Source organism: Helianthus annuus, chromosome 11 (genome assembly GCF_002127325.2).
Source record: "Helianthus annuus cultivar XRQ/B chromosome 11, HanXRQr2.0-SUNRISE, whole genome shotgun sequence".
NCBI lineage: Eukaryota > Viridiplantae > Streptophyta > Magnoliopsida > Asterales > Asteraceae > Helianthus > Helianthus annuus.
This window is the reverse complement of record NC_035443.2, coordinates 178045824-178070811: the sequence shown is the minus strand read 5'-3', so window position 1 is coordinate 178070811 and position 24988 is coordinate 178045824. Positions and strand designations below refer to the sequence as shown.

The 24988-nt window shown below is 38.1% G+C and overlaps 2 protein-coding genes across 7 annotated transcripts in view; both read right to left on the bottom strand.

Annotated features, from left to right (window-relative positions):
- LOC110891231 (benzyl alcohol O-benzoyltransferase) overlaps positions 1–24988 on the bottom strand; it is a 77392-nt gene that overhangs the window by 7886 nt on the left and 44518 nt on the right. The gene's annotated exons all lie outside the window — the stretch shown is intronic.
- Positions 70–5445, bottom strand: LOC110891232. 6 transcript variants are annotated; one of them, XM_035980316.1, is made up of 7 exons: positions 5062–5445; positions 4868–4926; positions 4173–4350; positions 1405–1477; positions 1036–1273; positions 766–930; positions 70–396 (listed from the first exon to the last, which is right to left on the bottom strand). In XM_035980316.1, the coding sequence occupies exons 5-7, from the start codon at positions 1141–1143 to the stop codon at positions 214–216; spliced, it is 456 nt and encodes a 151-aa protein (XP_035836209.1). In that variant the 5' UTR covers positions 1144–1273; positions 1405–1477; positions 4173–4350; positions 4868–4926; positions 5062–5445; the 3' UTR covers positions 70–213. The 6 variants fall into 6 exon arrangements, with proteins under 6 accessions (XP_035836209.1, XP_035836210.1, XP_035836211.1 ...); XM_035980317.1 differs by having other exon boundaries at positions 4173–4339; XM_035980318.1 differs by having other exon boundaries at positions 4173–4332.

The following is a 24988-nucleotide window of genomic DNA, read 5'->3' as shown; positions in this document are numbered from 1 at the left end:
TTTAATTCAGATTTCTTTTCTCCCTGCTATTTTCATCAAAAATACATATCAATAAAACTACAAATAATATAAAAAAAAGTCTAATAAAATCCCATAATTATATAAAACATCTTGTTTTTAAAAGCATATGAAAAATACCAACTAAAATATAAACCAACTAAAATCATTCTAATAAGATAAACATGTAAACATTCAAAACCAAGTGTTTATAGCCTATTTTCGAACTGTAGCTGTTAACATAGCTTCAATTTGTGACATCCTATCAAGCAACGCATCTTTATCCACCTTATCTTTTTCTTTGTCAGCCAACAACCCCGCAATAATTCCATTGAACCTTTCTTTTTCTTCATCTTTTTCCTTAACGAGCTCCATGATAACTAAGTTCAACTTTTCAATCTACAAAATAACCAATGAATAGAATCAAGAAATCGGAATTAACGAAAACTAATAATGGGTCAAATTGGTTGCAAAGAAAACAAAATACAACTGTGAGTTACAATTCAAGTGCTAGAAGCTAGATAGCATGTTCCAGTTTGTTTACATATTAAGAAGGAAATTATACCTAATTTTAAAAGCATTTTTTTGTATGAAACAAGCCGTAAAGAAGGTGTAATCAAATCATTATGAAATTCCTTAACATTCTCACTAATTTAAGAGCATCAAACCTAACAACAAAAAACAAGCATCTCAAACCAAACAAACATAATAACAGTGGGAAACGATATAAATGCACAAAAGTTACTAGTCTAAAAGGATTAAAGATACCTTAGGGTCTTCTCTCCTATGTACACACGGGTCACTATCATTGCCTAACCCGTACACTTTTCCTTTCTTCTTGCCCTCGGCTCGTGACCACAAGTCTTTGTCAAATTTTGGATGTTTATTATGTTCTTTCCCATACTTCTCCTCAAGAAAACCTTCATATTTAACCTAATGGGATAAACACATAATTATATTATACAAATTTCATTGTAATAAACTTCGTGTTTTTAATTTTGAAATACTTTGTTCAGATTTACAAATGAATTGACTTACCCAACAGGCCTCAGCTAAAGCCATACCATCAAGGACAAACACGCCAACAGAAGAGAACTTGTCCAAAGTCAACAGCTTATCACGGTCAACACCCTCTACATACTTCATTACCAACGCACGTGTGATAACATTTGTTTTCCATCGATGCAAAAACCACACAAATGAAATTATAACAGCACCCTTCCATGTAGGTCCAATGAACCGTGACGCAATCGTTGTTGGTGCTACCACCACTCCTCTATAAAGCACACGACAAAACACTTACTTATCATAGTTAATACAAAAATAATAGTAAACTTGTAAAAGTAGCCAAAAAGATTTTCTCATAAGGTACCGCACTCCACAACGATCCTGCTGGTAAGAACGTACCTTGCCCTTCCGTTGAGTACTTGTGAAACCTTCTAAAGATTCAGCGGCGTCGAAAACAAAAACTTGGTGGAATCTACACAATAAATATGGCATTATAAAAACTTGATTTCAAAAAACAAGATTCCCAGCTGAAAACAGTTTTATCAACTGAAATTGAAATACAAAACCTTCATGACTGTAAAGAATATGTTTGATACATATACAATTCTTGCCCATAAATTCAAGTAAGAATGTACAAACATCATTTAAAAATATGTATCAGTTGCTAACAACATGTACCACAAACAAAAATTCAAACTTTATATACCTCGATGAGAAACAAAAGAATATACTTCACTGACTCAAATTAGTACCATACATTGTACATTTCTAAATAATTATGATCTTAAATCACACAGAGAAAAGTAGATAGCTATACTAAAAAAAGCGCAAATAACTTTGAGACATGCATAGAGATAATACACACTCATATATTTTAGGTCAAAGTTTGGTCAACAATAAAGTGAGGCATGATTGCACGAGTAAGTGTAATGCATAAGGGTGTCCGGAGTGGTGCGGCAAAGGGGAGTGGCAAAGGGTTTTGCCGCGCGGCAACACCGCCGCCGACCCCTTTGCCGCTCGGTTTCATTGCCAAATCGGTGTAGTGTGGGATGGGGTCCATTCCAATCTCAACCAATCACACCTTTTTCCTTTTTTTTTAAATAGTTTACCACTTCACCTGTCTAACCATTGCCAACACTTTTGAGCATAGTTTACCACTTTGACATGGCACACTCTCATTGGTTGATTTTTTAGTTTTCCACTCTCAAGTGTTTAACCACTCCTTACACCCTAATGAATCAACATAAGCCCCACTAAAGCAACCTTGCTTCAAAAGATTCACATGCACCGACTCCAAAACGCATCATGTTTGAGAATTAATTTTTTTTTCAACATTTGAAATAACCTCGAACTATCTATCTACTGCTATAAAACTTGTTAAAAAGAACACAAAACCTCACAAAAAAATACGCATCAGTTGAAAAACCATTAATTCAGAAGTAAGATCATGATCAGGGGCGAAGCATTGAAGGGGCCCGGGGGGACCCCTGAATTTTTCGCTCAGTAGTGTTATGTATGTACGTTTCGTATAGAACTTTTTAAGTATATACGTTTTCGACCCCCTGGTTTTATAAAAAAAATTCTAGGTATATACTTTTAGGTCCGGTGACTTCCGACCCCCCGATGGAAATTTTCAAGCTTCGCCACTGATCATGATGCATTAATGATGCACCAAAACTCAGTGTCTTAATATATTGTAGTAAAAAACTAAAAATCATCATGTAAATTAGAATATATAGACAGCTGGTAAAGTTTTCCTGATCACGTCCATAAAATAAAAACAGATAGGTTACATTTTTTTTTATCATAAAACAACCTTTGAAAGAACCTTTTAGGAAAATTGGTTTTTAATAAACCAACCTTTGCTCCATTGGTAAATAATAATTCAACCTACAGAATTGGTATATAATAATCCTACCTATCAACATGTTGGTACTCAATGAACTTCCGTTAGTTTTTTTTAACTAAAGTTAGTTTTTAAGTTTTATTTATTACACAAACAGTCCCTGTAGTTGTAATTTACTAGTTTTAACTATGAGTTAATAGCCAAAATGGTCCCTGAGGTTTGCTCTCTCTCCAAACACCCTTCTTTCTCTTCTCTCTCTTTCATCTCTGTCGAACACCACCACCACCACCACCGCACCGCCACCACCACCACCGCCACAACACCGCCACCACCACCACCACCACCACACCGCCATTAAACAAAAAAAAGGATAAAATGGGCGCTGCCCAGAATCGAACTTGAGTACCCACATCCACCGAACAACAACTTAACCGCTCCACAATAGCCTTCATATCAGACAAACTTTGTATCCATTAAATTTTATATAAACGATAATTTCGGTTCCTTTTTCACTTTGCCGCCAAAACCCATGAAGCGTACAGCTTCAACATTCCTTTTCTTTCTCTATTTGATTCCCATGTTTTCATAAACAAACCAATCAAGAACAGAAACATTACCGACTACCAACTATTAACAGCGACAACTTAGTTTTTTTTTTTTAACATCCCTGATTTCTCGGTGCGGTGGTGGTGGTGGCGGTGCTGTGGCGGTGCGATGGTGGTGGCGGTGCTGTGGCGGTGGTGGTGGTGGTGGTGGTGGTGGTGTGGCGGTGGTGGGGGTGTTTGACAGAGACGAGAGAGAGAAGAGAAGAGAAAGAAGGGCGTTTGGAGAGAGAGCAAACCTCAGGGACCATTTTGGCTATTAATTCATAGTTAAAACTAGTAAATTACAACTACAGGGACTGTTTGTGTAATAAATAAAACTTAAAAACTAACCTCAGTTAAAAAAAACTAACGGAAGTTCATTGAGTACCAACATGTTGATAGGTAGGATTATTATATACCAATTCTGTAGGTTGGATTATTATTTACCAATTGGGCAAAGGTTGGTTTATTAAAAACCAATTTTCCAACCTTTTATGTTGCACAACTTTCTCCTAAACTTCTTAGCATGCAACATAACTATAACATTAGTTGCAGACAAATAATTGTGTAAAAACTTTTTTATGATGAAATACCACATCAAAAAAGTTGTGCATGTCAAATTGTCAATAGCCTTAAAACTATCATGCCCCTAAAGGAAAACTAAGCAACCCTACGCACACAATAAAACCAACAATTCTGAAACATACATACTAGTAAAGATGGAAGAATTTGCTCACCTAGCGACCATGACCCATGTAAGGCGCACCACCTTGCTGCGGCCTATTACCCCCTTGACCGGCCTGCAGATTGGGGTATCGCGCTTAAAGCTCGCCTCAAAGCGCTTCATGTGTTATGACGCTTCAGACCGAAAAAAGCGCTTTTCCAAACGCTTCATCGCTTCACGCTTTAAGCACGCTTTTTTAAACCAAGTTATGAAACATGATATAAATAAGAAAAAATAGCTCTGATAAACTTAAAAAGATTTTATCAAACCACTGGACTCTTATTCGACGCGCCCTAACTAAGGATCAATGACAAACTTGGCACAAAACCTATGTGACATTGTGAATCAACACATGGCTCTAACAAACAATTTTGAAATTCTTGTCTTCCAATGTTAGCGATGGCTGTAAATTGTAGTACTATCAACATCCCTAACAAACAGTTCAGATGATCGGATTCAACAAATATCCCTAACAAACAGTTCTATTTCTTCCAATATTGTAGTACGATCAACATTATTAGGTTTCACAATAGCTAAACATCTGATTCAACAACTTAACAAGTAACAACACATACTTCTGCAATCAAACCGCCAAAAGAATCTCAAACTGTTATCAATATACATATCAATAATCGGATTCAAACAATTTCATACGAAGCATTATATGCAAGAAACAATCGAACAAATTTGACAATCGAGATTACTAACCAGGCTTACATAATCGTACAGGAACTCCGATGGATAGGTTCTGGCTTAAGTCGCAATCTCTGAAACGGAAAAATGTTACGTAATTAGGGCAAAAACATTGAAACTAGGGCAAAAACATTGAGAGATGACGATACAGTAACGATTGACCATACTGAAATTAGGGCAAAAAGAGTGTGAATCGGTTGAATCATTACCGTTAGCGATTGATCTGTACCGATTACTTCTAGCGATTGATTTGTTCGATTGTTGAATGATACACACAAAACCCTTATAAACTTTTCATTTAGAGGTCGTACGGGCGGAGGGGAGGTTTAGCGCGACCTGATTAAAATTTCATGTTGCTAGTTTGCTACCACACTAAAAGCTTATTTGTATTTAGCTTAGATAAATTTGCCACTGCTCTTTTCGGTAGGAAGTTTTGGTAGCTATTGCCCATTATTGTAGTAGTGAACAGAAGGTGTTGCTTCCTGCTCCGGCGAGGGGCTGTGACGGCAGACGGTGGGCTGGTGGCTGAAGAGTGGAGTGGGTGGATGAGTTATTGGTAAACACGCTTGCCTATGGCCTGCCTGGTTTTCAATCAAAACCCTAATTATGAGCGGGATATTAACCCGCCTAGTTAAATTTGGGCTTAAAATTTCATTTTGTCACCGTTAATACGGTAGCAACTAAAAAATTAGACGTATATTTGGATAATATAGGGAAGTTATTCTTATTTTTCCACGAATCTATCACCAAAAATAGATGGTGGCAAAATTTTCCACCGCTTTGCTACCAAACGATGCTGAGTACGCTTAATTTAAATATCCGTGGGAAATAGGTGGCTAAATTTGCCACCGATTTTTTTAGTAGCAAATTTTGGTGACAATTGCCAAATTTTCTAGTAGTGTACGATATGTATAAAATGTTTGTTAAAAAACTTATATTGTATAAATGTTTTAAAAAAACTAATATTTTTTATAAAAATTTGCTAAAACGATTAATATTGTATATTAAAATGTTTGTAAAAAAATCCTTATATACGCCCCCTGTATAAAATGTTTGTAAAAAAAACTAATCTATACTATATTATAAAGCATTTGACAAGGGTACCAGTAAAATTTAAGTATTTACAATATTTTATGTATACAATACAACAAACTAATATAGTTAGTGAGGGGTAAAATTGTATTTCTACATTAATATTAAAAAATTAAATAAATGAAAATTAATCACAATTAATTATAATCAATTGAATATCATTCGCATAATAAGATATCGAGACTCTTAACAATTTAAAATTTCTCCTTGCAGGACTGGTGGACGAAGGACCGATGTTGAGGTATCTGGATGGGTTAAAAGTGCTTGTTACTTTCTCCAACATTGAAGAAGCCGATGACTTCTTAAGAAACCAAAGTGAGGTTTGGGCATCTTGGTTCTCTAGACTTTACGTCTGGGACGGGACTCCATCTTTGTTTGAAAGGGTTGCTTGGATAAAGGTTTTTGGAGTTCCAGCCTCGCTCTAGGATCGACATGTTCTCAACCGTATCGGCGGTGTGGCAGACTCCTTGTCAAGTCGGATGCTTCTCCAGATGATGGCAACTTGGCGGAGGACATATTGGCCATCCTGGTCCATACCGGTAAGTCTATTTCCATGGAGATGAACCTGATCTGGAAAAATCATTCGATTAAAGTTTGGGTGGAAGAGATCGTTGGTCACTGGAGCCCAGATTTTCTGGAGCCCAGTTTGGGTGGAAGGTCTCCGGAAGTTGCAGTATCGAGTGAGTTTGGGGGTAGGAAGTCGATCGGGTGCATGTCGGATGGTGAACTATCGTGCATGGGAAACCATAATGCTGGTACGTTTTCCAAGTCTGCGGCGCATGGGGAGGATTGTGATTTTCCAAGTGTATCACATGTAGCGGATCATGATGGTCAGGTTGAACAGGGTCATAATGTGCACGGGGTGCATAATTCGCCGGTTGTAGGTGCGATGCCGTTGGGAGAGGGAAAGAAGGTGAACAGGTATGTTTTGGAAACCACTCCTTCGTGCATGGGCTTTGGTAATGATGGAGTGCATGGGGAACCTTCTTTTGGGGATCAGGATATTGCGGTTGTCTCAGATAATGAGGAGAGAAACTGCTGAGGCTGTTGGTCAAGATAGTGGGCATGTTACCCCGTTGGTGGGGTCTGGTGTGGAGCCCATAAGACCCAGCTTCATTACTACTAGGCCCAAAAATAAGAAAAAAGTGATCAAACAGGCCCAATCCTTTGCAATACCCGATTTGAATAACAAAACAGGGGTTGGAAAGGACTCCGATCATTTCAACATTGAAGATATGTTCAGGATGGAGGCTGAGGAAGAAAGTGGGCCTGAGACGATTATTGGTGACACGCCGATTATGGAGCAGCCTTCAGTTATGGGAGCTGAATTTGACAATGAAGTTGCCAGCTGATGTGTGTAAAATGCAACATATAAAATACATCAAATAAGGTATAAAACTAACCCTTTTTTAAGTACTAATATTGGAAAAAGAGTGCTTTTGTCTTCCTTTTTTATTTTCAGGATTAAATGAGCTCAGATTCACAAAAGAAGCAAAAAGACAGCTAAATCTAACATAAATACAAGAAAAGGAACATAAGTGGATTGCCCGACCCCTCAACAGCATCCTCCCAAGCAAATTAGAGAAAGCAGAAGACTGAACACGCCCCGTGCTCAGCCAGCACGGGGCCGTGCCCAAGAAGCAGCAGAAAAGACAAACCTATAGAAGTTTCTATTGCCCACCACGGGGCCGTGTCCAGTGAACATGGGGGCGTGGCGAAAGTACAGCAGGCGCATTAATTGTAATTGCGAATTACAATTAATGAAGAGAGAGAGTGTCAGACAGGCACGGGGGCGTGTCCAGCGGACACGGGGCCGTGCCCAGCCTTCTGTTCAGCCTATAAATAGGAGTGCTTGGTTTCATTGCAACTCATCCCTTAGCACACCACCTCTCTCACACTTCATCCACCACCCACCACCACCATAACACCATCATCCACCACCATCATCCATTGTCCATCATAGAGTGTGTGAGTCGTCTCGGGATCCAAGATTGATCGTAAGAGTTCTTGACAATCAAGGCCATGTTTGCCTAAGTCTCTTACATCACTTGGTGAAGACAAGTGTTTAGTATAATACTTTTTATTTTTAATCTTTTGCACTTTTTATTTGGTTTTGTATTAATGACTTTAATAACTAGTTGCTTATGTTGAAGGTGATCTTTCCTTATCGTTTGTCCGTGGTGTCTTGGCATTATTTTACTGTCTATATAAAATAAAAGATTTTCACCATTCATATCTCCACGGTCTATATGGAGGTATGTTGGCTACCTGGTCGGGGGTTAAGGGAACGGTTTGGTAAGGGTCTTGCCCTTGTTCAGCGTTTAGAGGTCCTGCAAGGGACCTGGGTCAAATTTAATAGGATCTCCTTCAATGCCCATAGGTATTGGATGGCTGGGATCCAAACTCTTTGACCCCCTCATAAGTTAACTACTATTAATACTATAACCCGGCTATTTAGGACTGTATCCCTGCTGACTCAGACTACTTAGTCGAGGGTAACGTCACCGCCAAAAGCGGGGCCTACCATAATTTGCATTAATAACTTAATTCATTATCTTCCAATAATCCAACCCTTTAGGATTGTATCCTTGCTGACTCAAACTACTGGGTTGAGGGTAACGTCGCCTTCAAAAGAGGGGCCTACTACAATAACTAAGATAATCTCATAAACAAGTGCAAAAGTGCGAAAATAATCAGCATTTAGTGATTCATCTTGTCTATCTGTTTTTGTTTTTATTTTATTTTTCAGCATTTAGTTAGTTTTTATTTTCTTAATTTAAAAACCTTTTCTAACATTTTGATTTGATTAGACGTTGAGGATAAACCGGTACTAAAAGCTCTTGTGTCCTTGGACGACCTCGGTATCTTACCAACACTATACTACGTCCACGATGGGTGCACTTGCCCATATGTGTGTTTAGTGTTAGTAAATATCGTGTTTTATAAATTTAAAACTTGGCTAAAAGTGTGAAAAGGGCTTAAAATATACATCAAAAATATATTACACTACACACGCATCACCAGCACTCTTGACCTAGGTGTTCATATTGGCATAGAGGTTAGTGGCTTCGAGAATCATGTGAGGAAAATTGTGAATGGGGAGATGCAGACCACTATTAGATAATGAATTTTATATCTATTAACATCAATGGGGTAGCATCCATTGATAAAAGTTTTTGGGTGAGAAAATTGAAGTCGAAGATGAAAGCGGATGTAATCGGTCTGCAGGAGACTCATCAGTCGGGTCTGTCGGAGATTGATCTTCGTCGGTTCTAGGATGGTTCGAGTATGCAGTCGTGTGTGGTGGATTCGGTGGGCAGATCGGGTGGTCTTGCTCTGATGTGGAATTCAAGGACTACCATACTTCTGATCCCACGGAACTAAAGAACGAAATTCTCAGCTGGTTTAAAAAACATTTTTCCGAACCAATAAACCGACGGCCCAAATTTAATGGTGAAGGATTGCCAAAAAATTCTAACCATAGTGCAGCCTTGTTAGTGGAGGAATTCTTGGAATCAGAGGTTTGGAAAGCCATCAAAGATTGTCATGGAGGGAAGGCCCCCGGCCCGGATGGTTTCACCTTGAAGTTCTTCAAGGTATTTTAGAAGGATTTGAAGCCTATCATTATTGGGGGTTATGAGAGATTTCTTCAACAGTGGCACCATTAGCAAAGGGTGCAACTCCTCTTTCGTCGCTCTCATCCGAAATCCAAAGATCCCCAAGAGCTTTCGAACTTTCGGCCGATTTCCCTTGTCGAGTCTATATATGATTATAGCTAAAGTTCTAGCCAGTCGGTTAAAGCTTATCCTTAATGAGGTGATTTCTCCGACTCAATCAGCCTTCGTAGGGGGAAGGAACATTTTGAATAGTCCCCTGATTATCAGTGAAGCGGTTGCTTGGGCAAAGAAAAGTAAAACGAACATGCTGATTTTCAAAGTTGATTTCGAGAAGGCCTACGACTCAACTAATTGGAAATTCCTTCTTCAAATTTTGTCTCATATGGCTTTCCCGATTAAATGGATCTCATGGATTAAAGGATACCTAAGTTCTGGAACTGGTTCGATTCTGGTAAACGGCTCGCCTACCTCGGAGTTCAAATTCAAATGCGGTTTGCGCCAGGGAGATCCCCTATCCCCTTTTCTTTTCATTATCGCTATGGAAGTGATTAACTTGTTTTTGAATAAAGCGTCAACAGAAGGCCTTTTCCAAGGGTTTCAACTCCCTAACGTTGGGCCGTTGCTTTCTAGCTTATGTTACGCAGATAATGTACTTTTTATCTGTAGGTGGTCGGATCAGAATGTGGAGACTCTCATACGTCTGCTGAGGTGGTTAGGTTTGGTTACGGGGCTGAAAATTAATCATAGGAAATGCAAACTTTTTGGGGTCGGTGTCCAAGATGAGGAAGTGGCTCGGTTGGTGTCCAAGTTGAATTGTGAGGCAGGGGCTTTGCCTTTTATGTACTTGGGAGTTCCGATTGGGGCTAATATGAAGAGGGCAAAATATTTGAATCTGGTCGTGGATAGGGTTGGTGCGAGGCTTTCGCAATGGAAAGCGAGACACTTGTTAGAAGTTTAAAACTTGGCTAAAAGTGTGAAAAGGGCTTAAAATATACATCAAAAATATATTACACTACACACGCATCAAGTTTTTGGCGCCGCTGCCGGGGACACAAGGATTTTAAGAAAGTTAGGAATCAACCGCCTAATCATATTTTTATTTTTCTTTTTAATTTTTAGGGTTTTTCTTAGTTTTTCAGCTTCTGCAGAGCTCAGCACGGGCCGTGCCCGCTAAACACGCCCCCGTGCTCAATAATTGGAACTGGCAATCCTGTTTTAAGTCAGACAGTAAGCTGAACATGGGGCCGTACTCACTCAACACCCCCCGTGCCCAAGATTCACTTACTGAAAACAGAACCGATAGATCCCGGCGGTTGGTAATTTCTGACATAAACATGAGTGATAGTAATTCTTTTTACTTTCGGCACTCTTATGGTACGTGGTGTCAATTATGTGGAGGCGAACATAAAGAGTTAGAATGTTACTTTCTAAATTATAGGCCCCACTACATAGACCCATCGATTCCTTATAACCTTAAGAGGGGCGAAAGTAAAAAGAAGCACTATCTCTCCCTCGAATGCGCCCAGCCAGATATTCTAGGAGAAATGCTCCTTGACGAGTTATTTCAACTAGAAGAGCTAATTCTAAATTGGTCAAAAGAGCTTAGGAAGGATTTTATTGATCCACCCCAAGACGATGACCATGAAGAAATGTTGGGATCGCATTCCGACAACCTCGTTGCTCCCAAAAATACCTTCATTCCTAGCGAAGACTTGGACGATAGTCGTCCCTGTGCCGATTGTGCCGTGAAGGACTCTCCATCGACTTCGTTCAGTGCATACATAGACCTGAGCGATTCGGCATACACCTTCTTTAACGAGAGCCCAGGAAAGGGTTGGACTTGTCCACCTAGAATGAAAATAGGAATTACCCTCACCGACAACCTCTTGCGTCCTCGCCTTAGTCTAGGACAATTAAGGTATCTTAAGCACTTTGGGGTTGTTCCAACCAGTAAGGAACCACCCGATATCGACGAGATCCTTAGAAGTAACAAAACTCCATAAGACAGCCTTCAGACACAGGGTCGTGTCCAGGTCAACACGCCCCCGTGCTCACCTAAAAGATTCTCTGCTGATTTTGTTAGAATATGAACAAAATGTGTCAGGAATTCCTCTGCACACGGGGCCGTGTCCAGTGCGCTGTCGTTTTCTTTAAATGCAGCCTGATCCCTGCTCATTTTTGACCACTTCAAAAGACAGAGATTCCTAGGATTTTCACTCATACCATCCTAGGTAAGTGCTAAAAGAAGGTTCCCAAGGACCATCTTGTCCCTTCCACTTTTATTCATTTCCTCTTCTTTCAAAATTTTTTCAACATTTCCTCCATGGGAGCTTGGAAACTCCATGATTCCAACCTTCTATGTGAAGTTTGTAAGATTATTTGCTAAGGATTCTTGTTTAAAGTTAGTTGTATAACTTTGTTTTAAATTATCTAAGCTTAAAACCCAGCCAAAAATCATGAAAATAATTTAAAACTCCAAGACTCCTGAGCCTAAAATCCTGCAGGACAATGGACACGGGGCCGTGCTCAGCGAGCACGGGGCCGTGTCCGAGGCACTGTTTCGTAAAAATTTAGCTTTCTTCGGTTTCTTTCTCAGAAAATGGAAAGCAGAACAAGCGGATCATCTTCAAGAAATAACCGACAAGGGAGGAGATCATCAACGGCAGAGGACTCTCTTGTAAACTATGTTTACGCCCTAAGGGAGGCTATTGACGAGATGACGCGAGTGGAGGAAGCATTGGTCGACCGTATCAACCATCTAACAGTGGGACTGGAGGGCTGTCTCCGAGAGGTAAACCTCTTGCACCAGAGGTTAAACCTTCTCGCCTCCCCGCCTTTGGTACCTATAATAACCCAAAGGGCGTGGAACGTGGTGCCCGAGGTCATCATTCCGGCCGAGTGGTACGCCATGCACCAAGAGCCTCCGCAAAGGGTGGTGCAAGGAGTCCCGGTGAATGTTCCCCCTTAGCCACAATCTACTGAGGAAAATGAAGCCGCCTTCTTCCTTCCGAGGGAGATCGAAGAATGGCTTTAAACGACATTTAGGGAAAAAACCTTCGGCCAAAAGTCCTACTGTATCGGGAAACTATTCTCGAAATTTTCTTAAAATAGTAGAACCCTTTATGATAACCTCGTGTACCTCCTGACCTATTTAGTTAAGTTTTTGTTTTATCTTATTTTAGGAATATTATGTAAGATCTCTCTATGATTTCAATGAAATGATGGTTTTAAAGTTTGAATGGTCCATAATAAGTAAAACACACTCATGGTGGTAAAGCATGAAAAGTGAAACGAGAAACATGGACCCATGCACAAGAACAAGGCAACCCGACATCAATTTCTCCAATACAGAAGGTTCAACACGGGCCGTGTCCAACCAACACGACCCCGTGCTGAACCCCCTGCAGAAAAATGCCCAGTTCAGGTAACTGGACACAGGCGTGTTCACCAGACACGCCCCCGTGTCCAGGCTTCTGTTTCTTTTCTTTAATTTTCGTTACTGGCACCTGAACACGGGGCCGTGTCCGGTCCTCACGGGGCCGTGTCCAGACTGCCAGTAACATAAAATCTTTGCTTTTAATCACTATATTACACATCTAATCAACCTAAAAATTTATTTTTGGGACACATTGAGGACAATGTGTAATTTAAGTGTGGGGGGGATGCTAAAACCTTGAAATTTTGCAAGTCCTAATAACAAGCCTTACACAAAACTCTATTGGAACCGCTAAACACCCCAAATTTTTTCAAAAATTCTCATTTTTTTTACTTGTCTAAAGTTTAAGTTAGGAATCCTAAGATTAATAAGGTTATATTTTTACAAATTTACAACGGAGAGCGTCGTGATAAAAAGAACCAACATAAAAAAATTATGAAACGGCATGACAAGCTTAGTTAAAATTTGATTATATATACTAGATCACATAGAAAAACCCATTCCCACAAAAAGTGAGTTTTGAGCCTTTATTGAGCATACAAATTTACATCTTTAGACTAAATGCTCATTTTTCGTTTCTTGTGTGAATAGCCGCTTGGTTCTTACGACTCTAGAACCTGCCACGACGATTCATTCCTGGTCCTTACCAACTTAAACCCAAGTAAGTAAATGATGGACGCATTAGGACTAACCCTTTTTCTTTCCACACCATTATTTTTTATTTTTTTCCACCTACCCAAAATCCCCCTAGTTAACCCCTTTGAGCCTAAACCTTTCATTTCTTTACCCTAAAACCCTTTTACCCACCAAAAACCCTTTTTTTTATTTTTACCCTTTATTTTAGTAACAAGCTCGGTTTTCGTGTGACTACAAAATATATATATATATGAAGATGAAGTTAGAAATAAACAAACAAAGCTCTTAAAACAAAAAGCTTGTTTGAAGAAATACTTCATTAATAATAAAAAGTCACTAAAACAAAATGTTTTACGAAAACCGATACTTTTATTCTTTTCGCCCTTTTCTACTAACCACTAACCCATTCACCCACCTTTAGCCCAAGCCTTTACCCAAAAAAGTCCTCTTGATATTTACAAAGGTAACAAGTTAAAAAGGAGGAGGATTGATTGCTTGGCAAGCATATGGTAGGAATAAGCTCCATGCCGCTCTCGAGTGATTCACTAAAAATACACCTTCGGCTGAGTGTGAGTGATTTCTCCCGTGAGGTATGTGAACTTGTATATAAATGGAATTTTAAAAAGGCATGTTATGCCCAAATAAGTAATTTTTCCTGTGAAACGTTCTAAACAAATCATAACGAATAGGATTGTAAATAAATAAAAATAAAACCCAAAAAGATCTTGGATTCCCGACACTCTATGACAAGCCAAAACCTTCTCTTCTACCCATTCCATTTGGGAGTGTAAGCCACATATTAAAGAGTTTTGCTTGAGGACAAGCAAAAGTTCAAGTGTGGGGGTATTTGATGTGTGTAAAATGCAACATATAAAATACATCAAATAAGGCATAAAACTAACCCTTTTTAAGTACTAATTTTGGAAAAAGAGTGCTTTTGTCTTCCTTTTGTATATTCAGGATTAAATGAGCTCAAATTCACAAAAGAAGCAAAAAGACAGCTAAATCTAACATAAATACAAGAAAAGGAACATAAGTGGATTGCCCGACCCCTCAACAGCATCCTCCCAAGCAAAATAGAGAAAGCAGAAGACTGAACACGCCCCGTGCTCAGCCAGCACGGGGCCGTGCCCAAGAAGCAGCATAAAAGACAAGCCTATAGAAGCTTTTATTGCCCACCACGGGGCCGTGTCCAGTGAACAAGGGGGCGAGGCGAAAGTACAGCAGGCGCATTAATTGTAATTGCGAATTACAATTAATGAAGAGAGAGAGAGAGTGTCAGAAAGGCACGGGGGCAGTCCAGCGGACACGGGGCCGTGCCCAGCCTTCTGTTTAGCCTATAAATAGGAGTGCTTGGTTTCATTGCAACTCATCCCTTGGCACACCACCTCTCTCACACTTCATTCACCACCCACCACCACCATAACACCATCATCCACCACCATCATCCATTGTCCATCATAGAGTGTGTGAGTCGTCTCGGGATCCAAGATTGATCGTAAGAGTTCTTGACAATCAAGGCCATGTTTGCCTAAGTCTCTTACATCACTTGGTGAAGACAAGTGTTTAGTATAATACTTTTTATTTTTAATCTTTTGCACTTTTTATTTGGTTTTGTATTAATGACTTTAATAACTAGTTGCTTATGTTGAAGGTGATCTTTCCTTATCGTTTGTCCGTGGTGTCTTGGCATTATTTTACTGTCTATATAAAATAAAAGATTTTCACCATTCATATCTCCACGGTCTATATGGAGGTATGTTGGCTACCTGGTCGGGGGTTAAGGGAACAGTTTGGTAAGGGTCTTGCCCTTGTTCAGCGTTTAGAGGTCCTGCAAGGGACCTGGGTCAAATTTAGTAGGATCTCCTTCAATGCCCATAGGTATTGGATGGCGGGGATCCAAACTCTTTGACCCCCTCATAAGTTAACTACTATTAATACTATAACCCGGCTATTTAGGACTGTATCCCTGCTGACTCAGACTACTTAGTCGAGGGTAACGTCACCGCCAAAAGCAGGGCCTACCATAATTTGCATTAATAAGTTAATTCATTATCTTCCAATAATCCAACCCTTTAGGATTGTATCCTTGCTGACTCAAACTACTGGGTTGAGGGTAACGTCGCCTTCAAAAGAGGGGCCTACTACAATAACTAAGATAATCTCATAAACAAGTGCAAAAGTGCGAAAATAATCAAAGGTTATACTAATACACGAGTCGGATCCAAGTGATTCATCTTGTCTATCTGTTTTTGTTTTTATTTTATTTTTCAGCATTTAGTTAGTTTTTATTTTCTTAGTTTAAAAACCTTTTCTAACATTTTGATTTGATTAGACGTTGAGGATAAACCGGTACTAAAAGCTCTTGTGTCCTTGGACGACCTCGGTATCTTACCAACACTATACTACGTCCACGATGGGTGCACTTGCCCATATGTGTGTTTAGTGTTAGTAAATATCGTGTTTTATAAATTTAAAACTTGGCTAAAAGTGTGAAAAGGGCTTAAAATATACATCAAAAATATATTACACTACACACGCATCACCAGCACTCTTGACCTAGGTGTTCATATTGGCATAGAGGTTAGTGGCTTCGAGAATCATGTGAGGAAAATTGTGAATGGGGAGATGCAGACCACTATTAGACAATGAATTTTATATCTATTAACATCAATGGGGTAGCATCCATTGATAAAAGTTTTTAGGTGAGAAAATTGAAGTCGAAGATGAAAGCGGATGTAATCGGTCTGCAGGAGACTCATCAGTCGGGTCTGTCGGAGATTGATCTTCGTCGGTTCTAGGATGGTTCGAGTATGCAGTCATGTGTGGTGGATTCGGTGGGCAGATCGGGTGGTCTTGCTCTGATGTGGAATTCAAGGACTGCCATACTTCTGATCCCACGGAACTAAAGAACGAAATTCTCAGCTGGTTTAAAAAACATTTTTCCGAACCAATAAACCGACGGCCCAAATTTAATGGTGAAGGATTGCCAAAAATTTCTAACCATAGTGCAGCCTTGTTAGTGGAGGAATTCTTGGAATCAGAGGTTTGGAATGCCATCAAAGATTGTCATGGAGGGAAGGCCCCCGGCCCGGATGGTTTCACCTTGAAGTTCTTCAAGGTATTTTAGAAGGATTTGAAGCCTATCATTATGGGGGTTATGAGAGATTTCTTCAACAGTGGCACCATTAGCAAAGGGTGCAACTCCTCTTTCGTCGCTCTCATTCGAAATCCAAAGATCCCCAAGAGCTTTCGAACTTTAGGCCGATTTCCCTTGTCGAGTCTATGTATGATTATAGCTAAAGTTCTAGCCAGTCGGTTAAAGCTTATCCTTAATGAGGTGATTTCTCCGACTCAATCAGCCTTCGTAGGGGGAAGGAACATTTGGATAGTCCCCTGATTATCAGTGAAGCGGTTGCTTGGGCAAAGAAAAGTAAAACAGACATGCTGATTTTCAAAGTTGATTTCTAGAAGGCCTACGACTCAATTAATTGGAAATTCATTCTTCAAATTTTGTCTCATATGGCTTTCCCGATTAAATGGATCTCATGGATTAAAGGATACCTAAGTTCTGGAATGGGTTCGATTCTGGTAAACGGCTCGCCTACCTCGGAGTTCAAATTCAAACGCGGTTTGCGACAGGGAGATCCCCTATCCCCTTTTCTTTTCATTATCGCTATGGAAGTGATTAACTTGTTTTTGAATAAAGCGTCAACAGAAGGCCTTTTCCAAGGGTTTCAACTCCCTAACGTTGGGCCGTTGCTTTCTAGCTTATGTTACGCAGATAATGTACTTTTTATCGGTAGGTGGTCGGATCAGAATGTGGAGACTCTCATATGTCTGTTGAGGTGGTTAGGTTTGGTTATGGGGCTGAAAATTAATCATAGGAAATGCAAACTTTTTGGGGTCGGTGTCCAAGATGAGGAAGTGGCTCGGTTGGTGTCCAAGTTGAATTGTGAGGCAGGGGCTTTGCCTTTTATGTACTTGGGAGTTCCGATTGGGGCTAATATGAAGAGGGCAAAATATTTGAATCCGGTCGTGGATAGGGTTGGTGCGAGGCTTTCGCAATGGAAAGCGAGACACTTGTCAGTTGCTGGCAGATTGACCTTAGCTAAGTCGGTCTTGGGGAGTATACCAGCTTATTATCTTTCTCTGTTCTTGGCCCCTAAGTGTATAATCAACAAAACTGACAGGATCAGAAGGGATTTCATTTGGGTTATTTCGGATACGAGAAAGAAATTTAGATTGGTCAGGTGGGATTCTATGATGCGGTCGAAGAAGTCCGGTGGCCTGGGAGTCGGGAGAATCAGAGACTTTAACCTTGCTATGCTGACTAAATGGTGGTGGAGATTCAAAGCAAATCCGAACCAACTTTGGGCTCTAGTTATTGGTTCGGTTCACAAATACAACTCGGGGGACCAGCTTATTCTAGTATCCAAATCGGTCCCCGGGGTTTCGAAGGATATAGGTTGCATGGACCCGGAACTTCATAAGTTGGGAATTAATATTAAGCAGAATCTGATCGAGAATAATGGCATCTGGAAATGGCGGTCTAGCTCAGACGATAACTTCTCGGTCAAGCAGGGCTGATTCCGGGCTTCGATTGGATCTCTTGGGCCCCTCCCAAGGCCAATCATCTTCTGTGGAGAGCAATTCTCGGTAAGATCGCGTCAAAAGTCGGTTTAGCCCATAGAGGTATTACTTTCGCCGATGTATCTTGCCTTCGCTGCGGTTTAGGTGAAGAAGATTCAGAACATATTTTCTTTAATTGTTTGTGGGCAAAAAGCATATGGTGGAACATTCTCTCCTGGATTCGGATTCGGTTTCCTATTCACTGTGAAAGTATGGATGATTTGTTTAGATACATAAAGAGGTTCCAGGAGGAAAGGTATGGAAGATATTGGTTCGCTCTATAGTGATGGCTACTGTCTAGAGTATCTGGAGCGCTAGAAACACGAAAGTGTTTGAAGATAGATTCATTCCCATTATGAAGACCGTGGAGCTCGTGAAAGAAGATGCCTTTCTTTGGATATGCAACCGTTCAAACCTAAAAAGGTCAACCTGGGATAAATGGAGGTCGTTTGATGTAGTTGACATGTTGTAATCCCTTTTCCTGTTGCTTTGTTTTTGTGTTTTGTTTGTTGTATCCCAGTTTCTTGCTGGCTCTTTATATTCATATATAAAGTGGGTTTGCCATTCAAAAAAAAAAAAAAGACAAAATGGAAAACCTTTTCAACTTTCCAATCAAAACAAAATTTGAAGAACTTCACAGGTCGCACACTCCATTTCGTAACCGACATGCATTAATCACACAATCAATGACTTGAGTTAATATTTGTTAATTAGTAACTGATAATCATTATAAAGGAGATGGGTGTCACATGTTTCACACATAAGATCATACTATACTGATTAGGAGCACCACCGTCGCCCTCACTGCACACCTTTGTAGGTCTCACAAACAAACCACCACTGCCAGCCACGAACCGCCACCACCCCATGCGATCCGTTCTGTTCTGAGTTACATCTTAGGCGAGCACTAACAACGCAATCGCCGCTACGATGTCTCATCGCCATTACTTGTTGTCACTGGAGTTTTAATCGCAGTCGGTGACTGCCCACCTTGATTTCAATCATCTCTAAGGTAATACACTGACTTGTTTTCTATTAAAACCATTAATGAATATTAGGAAGTTTTAACTTCAACTTATATATACAACCTCAGATGTTTATATTATTTATTCTTTCTGAATACTTGATTTATGTAGAAATTTGTGATCTTATATTTATATTTCTAATATACAGTAGAAACTCTATAAAATAATACACTTGGGACCACCAAAATTTATTAATTAAAAGAGTTATTAATTAATCGATAAATTAATAATTATTAATTTATATATTAATTAATATTTTATTAATTTATAGTAGAATACTTAGTGTACAAACACCTTTCAAGCTTCCACTTAATTATTGTATACAATGCATGTATATCAAATAAACGACCCAATTTGAAAGAAACCTTCAATCTCCCACCTTATTATGCTTCCTGTGTTCAATGTATCACTTTATGGACATTAAAAATATTTTCTATATAAATACAAGATCAAAATAGGTTAACACAAACAAATCATACACACAACATGGCTTCCCATCTTAAAGGTGTGAAAAAAACAACAATGACAGACGAGATTCGAAGAGCATTATGCAAGCACAACAAGGATAATCCAAGTCTCACTCAAAAGAAATTGCAAGAATGGGTTCATAGTAACTATGGTTTGCAGGTGAGTCAAGCGACAATATCGAATACAGTTAAGCGGTCTTTAGAGTATCTCTCACTTGCTCCCGAGAGAGGCGATGTTAAGCGATACAAACCGGCAAAATTTCCTGACCTAGAAAAATCTCTCTATGAATGGATTCTTCAATATCAAGAACATGTGAATATGACAGGTGAACTAATCATAGAGAAGGCGAAAAAATTCATGAAAGATATGTATCCGGTGGATACTCTAGACTTTACTTTTTCTATTGGTTGGCTTGGAAAGACAATTGAGTCATTTTTCAAGAAACCTTCATAAATCATTCATGTAATATGCTATATATAAGGAATTATTAATTTATATTTTATATGGGGTCTAAAGAAATTATCAAAAATGTATTATCTTATAATTTTAGCGAATTATTAATTTAGCACCCTATTCCCGAGTCGGAACCGACAAAAAATATTATCTTAGAGAGTTTATTAAATAATCGAGTATTAATTTATCGAGTTTCTACTGTAATTTGATGCTCTCAAATTGGATGACGGGGATTTGTGGTTTGCGGTTAATTGAAAATGAGTGAGGCGGCGACGGCAACGAACCGGTTCGTAACGAGATGGTGGTGGCGGTGTGCGACAGCATAGAAGCTATGGTGAGGCTCTTTGAATGGAGTTGTGAAATTTGAGAGGTGCTTGTGACATAAGTCTTCGGTTTCAATCGCAATGATTTCCCATTTAATTTGGTTGTTTGTCGTTAAATGATCTCATTGGTTCAGTGTTTCTTGGCAGGTTAAAAGTGTTTCAATTGAAGAAAGAACTATTTTTTATTCATATTTCAAACTTCATTTTCTTGTATAGAGTTGAGGATAATTGGTTGAAACATATAAACATGTCTCTGCGTATGGTATGGTTACATTATTCGACTTCAATGTTTCTCAAAGTTAAGAACTAGGTTAACTATGAAGAAGACGAAGTGAAGAAGAAAAAAGAAAGTTTAGTCTCCCGGCCAACTCACAAAATATGATTATTTACTTACGGTTTCATATTTCTATTTTATAATTTACATCGAGATAGTTGGTAAACGGCTACAAGCTGCGCCGCTACCCCTTTTTGAAGAGCAAAACTAAGCCTTTTAAAAACTACGTCCATAGATCTCGGGGTCATAACATTACTATGCATGACCCTTTGAACTCGACTAAGTAGGTCCACAGCCTCTGGCGTCAGAAAACCAAAAAAGTAAATTACTTTTTTAGTTTGTGTTTTTTAATGGTTTTAAATACCTATGTTTAAAATTAGAAAATTTAACGTCTTGAGTTCCTAACTGCTTATTTTATAATGTTTTAAGTCCAATTTTTTAACACTTGTACTTTTGATTTTGGACTCAAATGAGTAAAGCCACTAAAATACATAGACTCAAAACATTATAAAATAACCGGTTAGTGACTCAGAGCATTAATTTTTTTTTTTATTTTGAATTTAATGGTTAAAGCAACTAAAACATAGAGACTTCAAAAATGACGTACTCTAAATTATAGTTAAAAACGGTTTATTTGATTTAATTTTTTATTTTAAGTTTATTAGTTTATATTTTAATTTTTATTTTTATTTACGCATTGGTTTTTAAGTAGGGATGAGATTTTTTACCGAAATACCGGTACCGTACCGGTACCGTACCGATGCCGTACCGTACCGATCATAAACGGTACCGGTATCGGTAATAGATTTTTTGAAATTCGGTATCGGTAAAAAACGGTATCGGTACCGGTATTTTTCGGTAAATACCGGTATTAATACCGAATTTAATAATCATCGGTAAAAAGCATGGAATCCATTGAAGTAAGTTAATTTCTTAATGGTTTGGTTATAAATTATCAACATATATTTTCTTATTTTTATATTTTTAATATCTTTGTGTTTGGTTGTGTAAGGAGACCACACTATTGTTGAAGAAACACCTTTTGTCGAACTTGATGGTGACTCGAAATTGGGTAAAAGTCGAACCCACGGATGTTCAATATGTTTACCTTTTTTTTACATCCCTCTATATATTACTCTAATTCAGTTAATAACAGATGGATGGGTTGCACATGATATTTTTTTAGGTAAAATAATGAATGACACCAAAGCGATACCAATGTGGTAAAGTACCGAAATACCGATACCGATACCGGTACCGTACCGGTACCGAATCTATAAATACGGTACGGTAATCGGTATCTACATTTCCTTAATTTCGGTAACGGTATTTACAGTATCGGTACCGGTACGGTACCGGTATCGTACCGATCTCATCCCTATTTTTAAGTACATATTATACCTTAGTTAGCTTAAAGTACATCTATATCATGACCCTTCGGTTGAAAATTTCTGGTTTCGCCACAGAAAGTGGTTTATGTATATTCTAAATCAACTAACAAAAATAAATCAACAAACCAAATAAGATCAAATGGAACCAAAACATACAGCTATAAAATGACCATCATTATGCGGTGTAAGTTTTTGGCACACTCCAAACTATGGCAGCTTTGTCGTCATCATGTGGTGTAACACTACCCACCTAAAAATTTCGATCCTATATGCATCTATTTAGGGTTGTAAACGAACCGAACGAACACGAACAAGGCCTTGTTTGTGTTCGTTCGTTAAGGAAAATAAATGTGTTCACGAACGGTTCATGAACACTTACCGAACGAGATTTTATGTTCGTGTTCGTTCATTAAGGAAATGAGCGTGTTCGCGAACGGTTCACGAACACAAATAAATTTGGAGAACGCGACGAAGGATAAAGATAAATGGCCCAGAGAGTAGCACTCGAACTTGAATCCCTTATTGTGGAACGGAGGTCGATCGTATTCGCCGATGTAAATAATAAGAAATGAAAGAGAAATAATGCATAAACAAGGTGAAAGTGGGTTTCCTAGTTTAGTTGTTAGGGTAATAAAATATATAAAAGTTTAATAATATGAAAAGTACAAATAATATATAAAAAAGTACAAAGATCTTCAATTAAAACACAAACATACGAATATAAACGAACGCAAATCAATGAATGTTCATGAACATGTTCACGAACACCTTACCGAACGTTCAGGAACACAATCGAACGAACGAGACCACTCTTCATGTTCGTTCATTTAACTAATCGTACGAAATTTCTTGTTCATGTTCGCTCGTTTATTAAACGAACGAACATAAACGAACTTCCCGCCGAACGGTTCACGAACTGTTCGCTGAACGTTTGATTCGTTTACAGGCCTACATCTATTAGTGAAGCTATATATATGCCTCCGTCGTGTTAATTTAAAAAGATAGGCTGTGAATAAAACAGAGAGTGAGATTGAAGACATAATGCAAATTATTTTTTGTTAATGACCTTCACGTAATTTGTTTTTGGTAACTACGTATAAATATTATGTAAACTAGTTATTAAGACTTGCACGTTGCGGCGGCGTCGAAAACGTCAAGCAAAGAAAAAACTGATGTAGAAATGTTGATAAAACTAATTGAATCTTCATGCGTTGCGGCATAGGACGTTAGTAATATTCAAAACTTTATATAAAAAGCGAGATCTTGATGTAAGCCCACATGTCGTGTAACAAAAACTTTAAAAAATTCACTTCGAAACCTTAACAAATTTGATAGTTTTAGCATTATTACATGTTACTTAAAATACATTACACTGATACTAAAATTTGATGTTTCGCATCTACCAATAATCTCTCTGATATATATTGGACACGATGGAAGAAGCTATAGTTCTTATTAAGATATAACTGAAAATAAATTCAAGGACTAAAAGATTTAACAATATTGTATACAGCAAGGAAAATAGGAAAATGAAAAACTTAGCAAAAGGAAAATAGTATGCTTTACTAAATTGTACAATAACCTCTGTCGGGACTTGAGAGAAAGAGTGGTTCCTGTCTCAAAGGAAAAGAAAATGGCTATTTGATAGTTTATAGATGGCCCAATGAACTTAAGTAAAATTGAACAATAAACTTGTGAGGCAAAGTACTTTGGTTAAATTATATAGGGTAAATATGGTAAACAAAATAGTTAATGGTAATAGAATGTACAGTTTATTTTAGAATCCACTACACATAAATTGTGAGTAATTTAAGTCTTCAAATTAACTTATAAATTAAGTTTTACAATGTTTAGTTTTCTAATTATCTATCGTAGGTTTGTTTCAAAGATATTATTTGTTGATTTTGTTCAAAAAAATGATTGGTATAGAATTTTTCCATGAAACATATAAAAACATTATTAACCACAATGACATGATGTTTTGCAATCTTCTTAAACCAGTTTAGTAGTTTGTTTATATTCACGTTCTACAAGTCCGAGAACCATTTTAAAAATTAAAATCTAATAATATATGTATTAGATCTAACACACCCTTAAAATCACCGATCTGAGTTTCTCGCCGCATCGTGTGGGCACCCCACTAGTATTGTATAAAATGTTTGTTAAAAAAAACAAATATTTTTATAAAAGTTTGCTAAAACGATTAATATTATATAAAATGTTTGTGAAAAAACCTTATATATGCCCCGTATTGGCTTAGGGGAAGGTTCATTTGAAAAAACCTCATATCATTAATTATTATCTCTTTAATTAATTAGTCAACTAATCATTAATTAACCTACATCTAATCTACAAAACCTACACATATCAAAATTTTCCTACATATATCCTACACATTATAGAATTTTATCCCACACAGTCGAAATTTATCCTACACACCTTGAAAATATATCCTACACAACTAATAATTTATTTTACACTTTAAATTAGCTTGTTTTTTTAATTTGGAAAAAGTATATATATTGAGAAAAGAAGTTACAAATTTAATTTAGTTAGTTATTAAAGAGGAAGAATACAAATTAATGAGTTTTGTAAGTTTACCAATATACTCTTATATTAAAATTAAATGCAAATTGTTGAGATTGAACCCTACCAGATTAACAGATAATGAAAGCCAAAACTGGTTCACATCAGTGGATTCATCATAAGCAGCTGTTTGCATTAAGCTTTCCCTTGACCGTGGTTATCTGGCAACTGACAGACTTCAAAGCACTGCCCAATAGAACAAT

Excerpts from the sequence above, each read along its gene's own strand:
- LOC110891232 (XM_035980316.1), bottom strand. The coding sequence starts at position 1,143 with ATGAAGTATGTAGAGGGTGTTGACCGTGATAAGCTGTTGACTTTGGAC. Across the intron at positions 931-1,035 it reads CTTTAGCTGAGGCCTGTTGG|GTTAAATATGAAGGTTTTCT; the intron begins GTAAGTCAATTC and ends TTATCCCATTAG. Across the intron at positions 397-765 it reads ATAGGAGAGAAGACCCTAAG|ATTGAAAAGTTGAACTTAGT; the intron begins GTATCTTTAATC and ends GTTATTTTGTAG.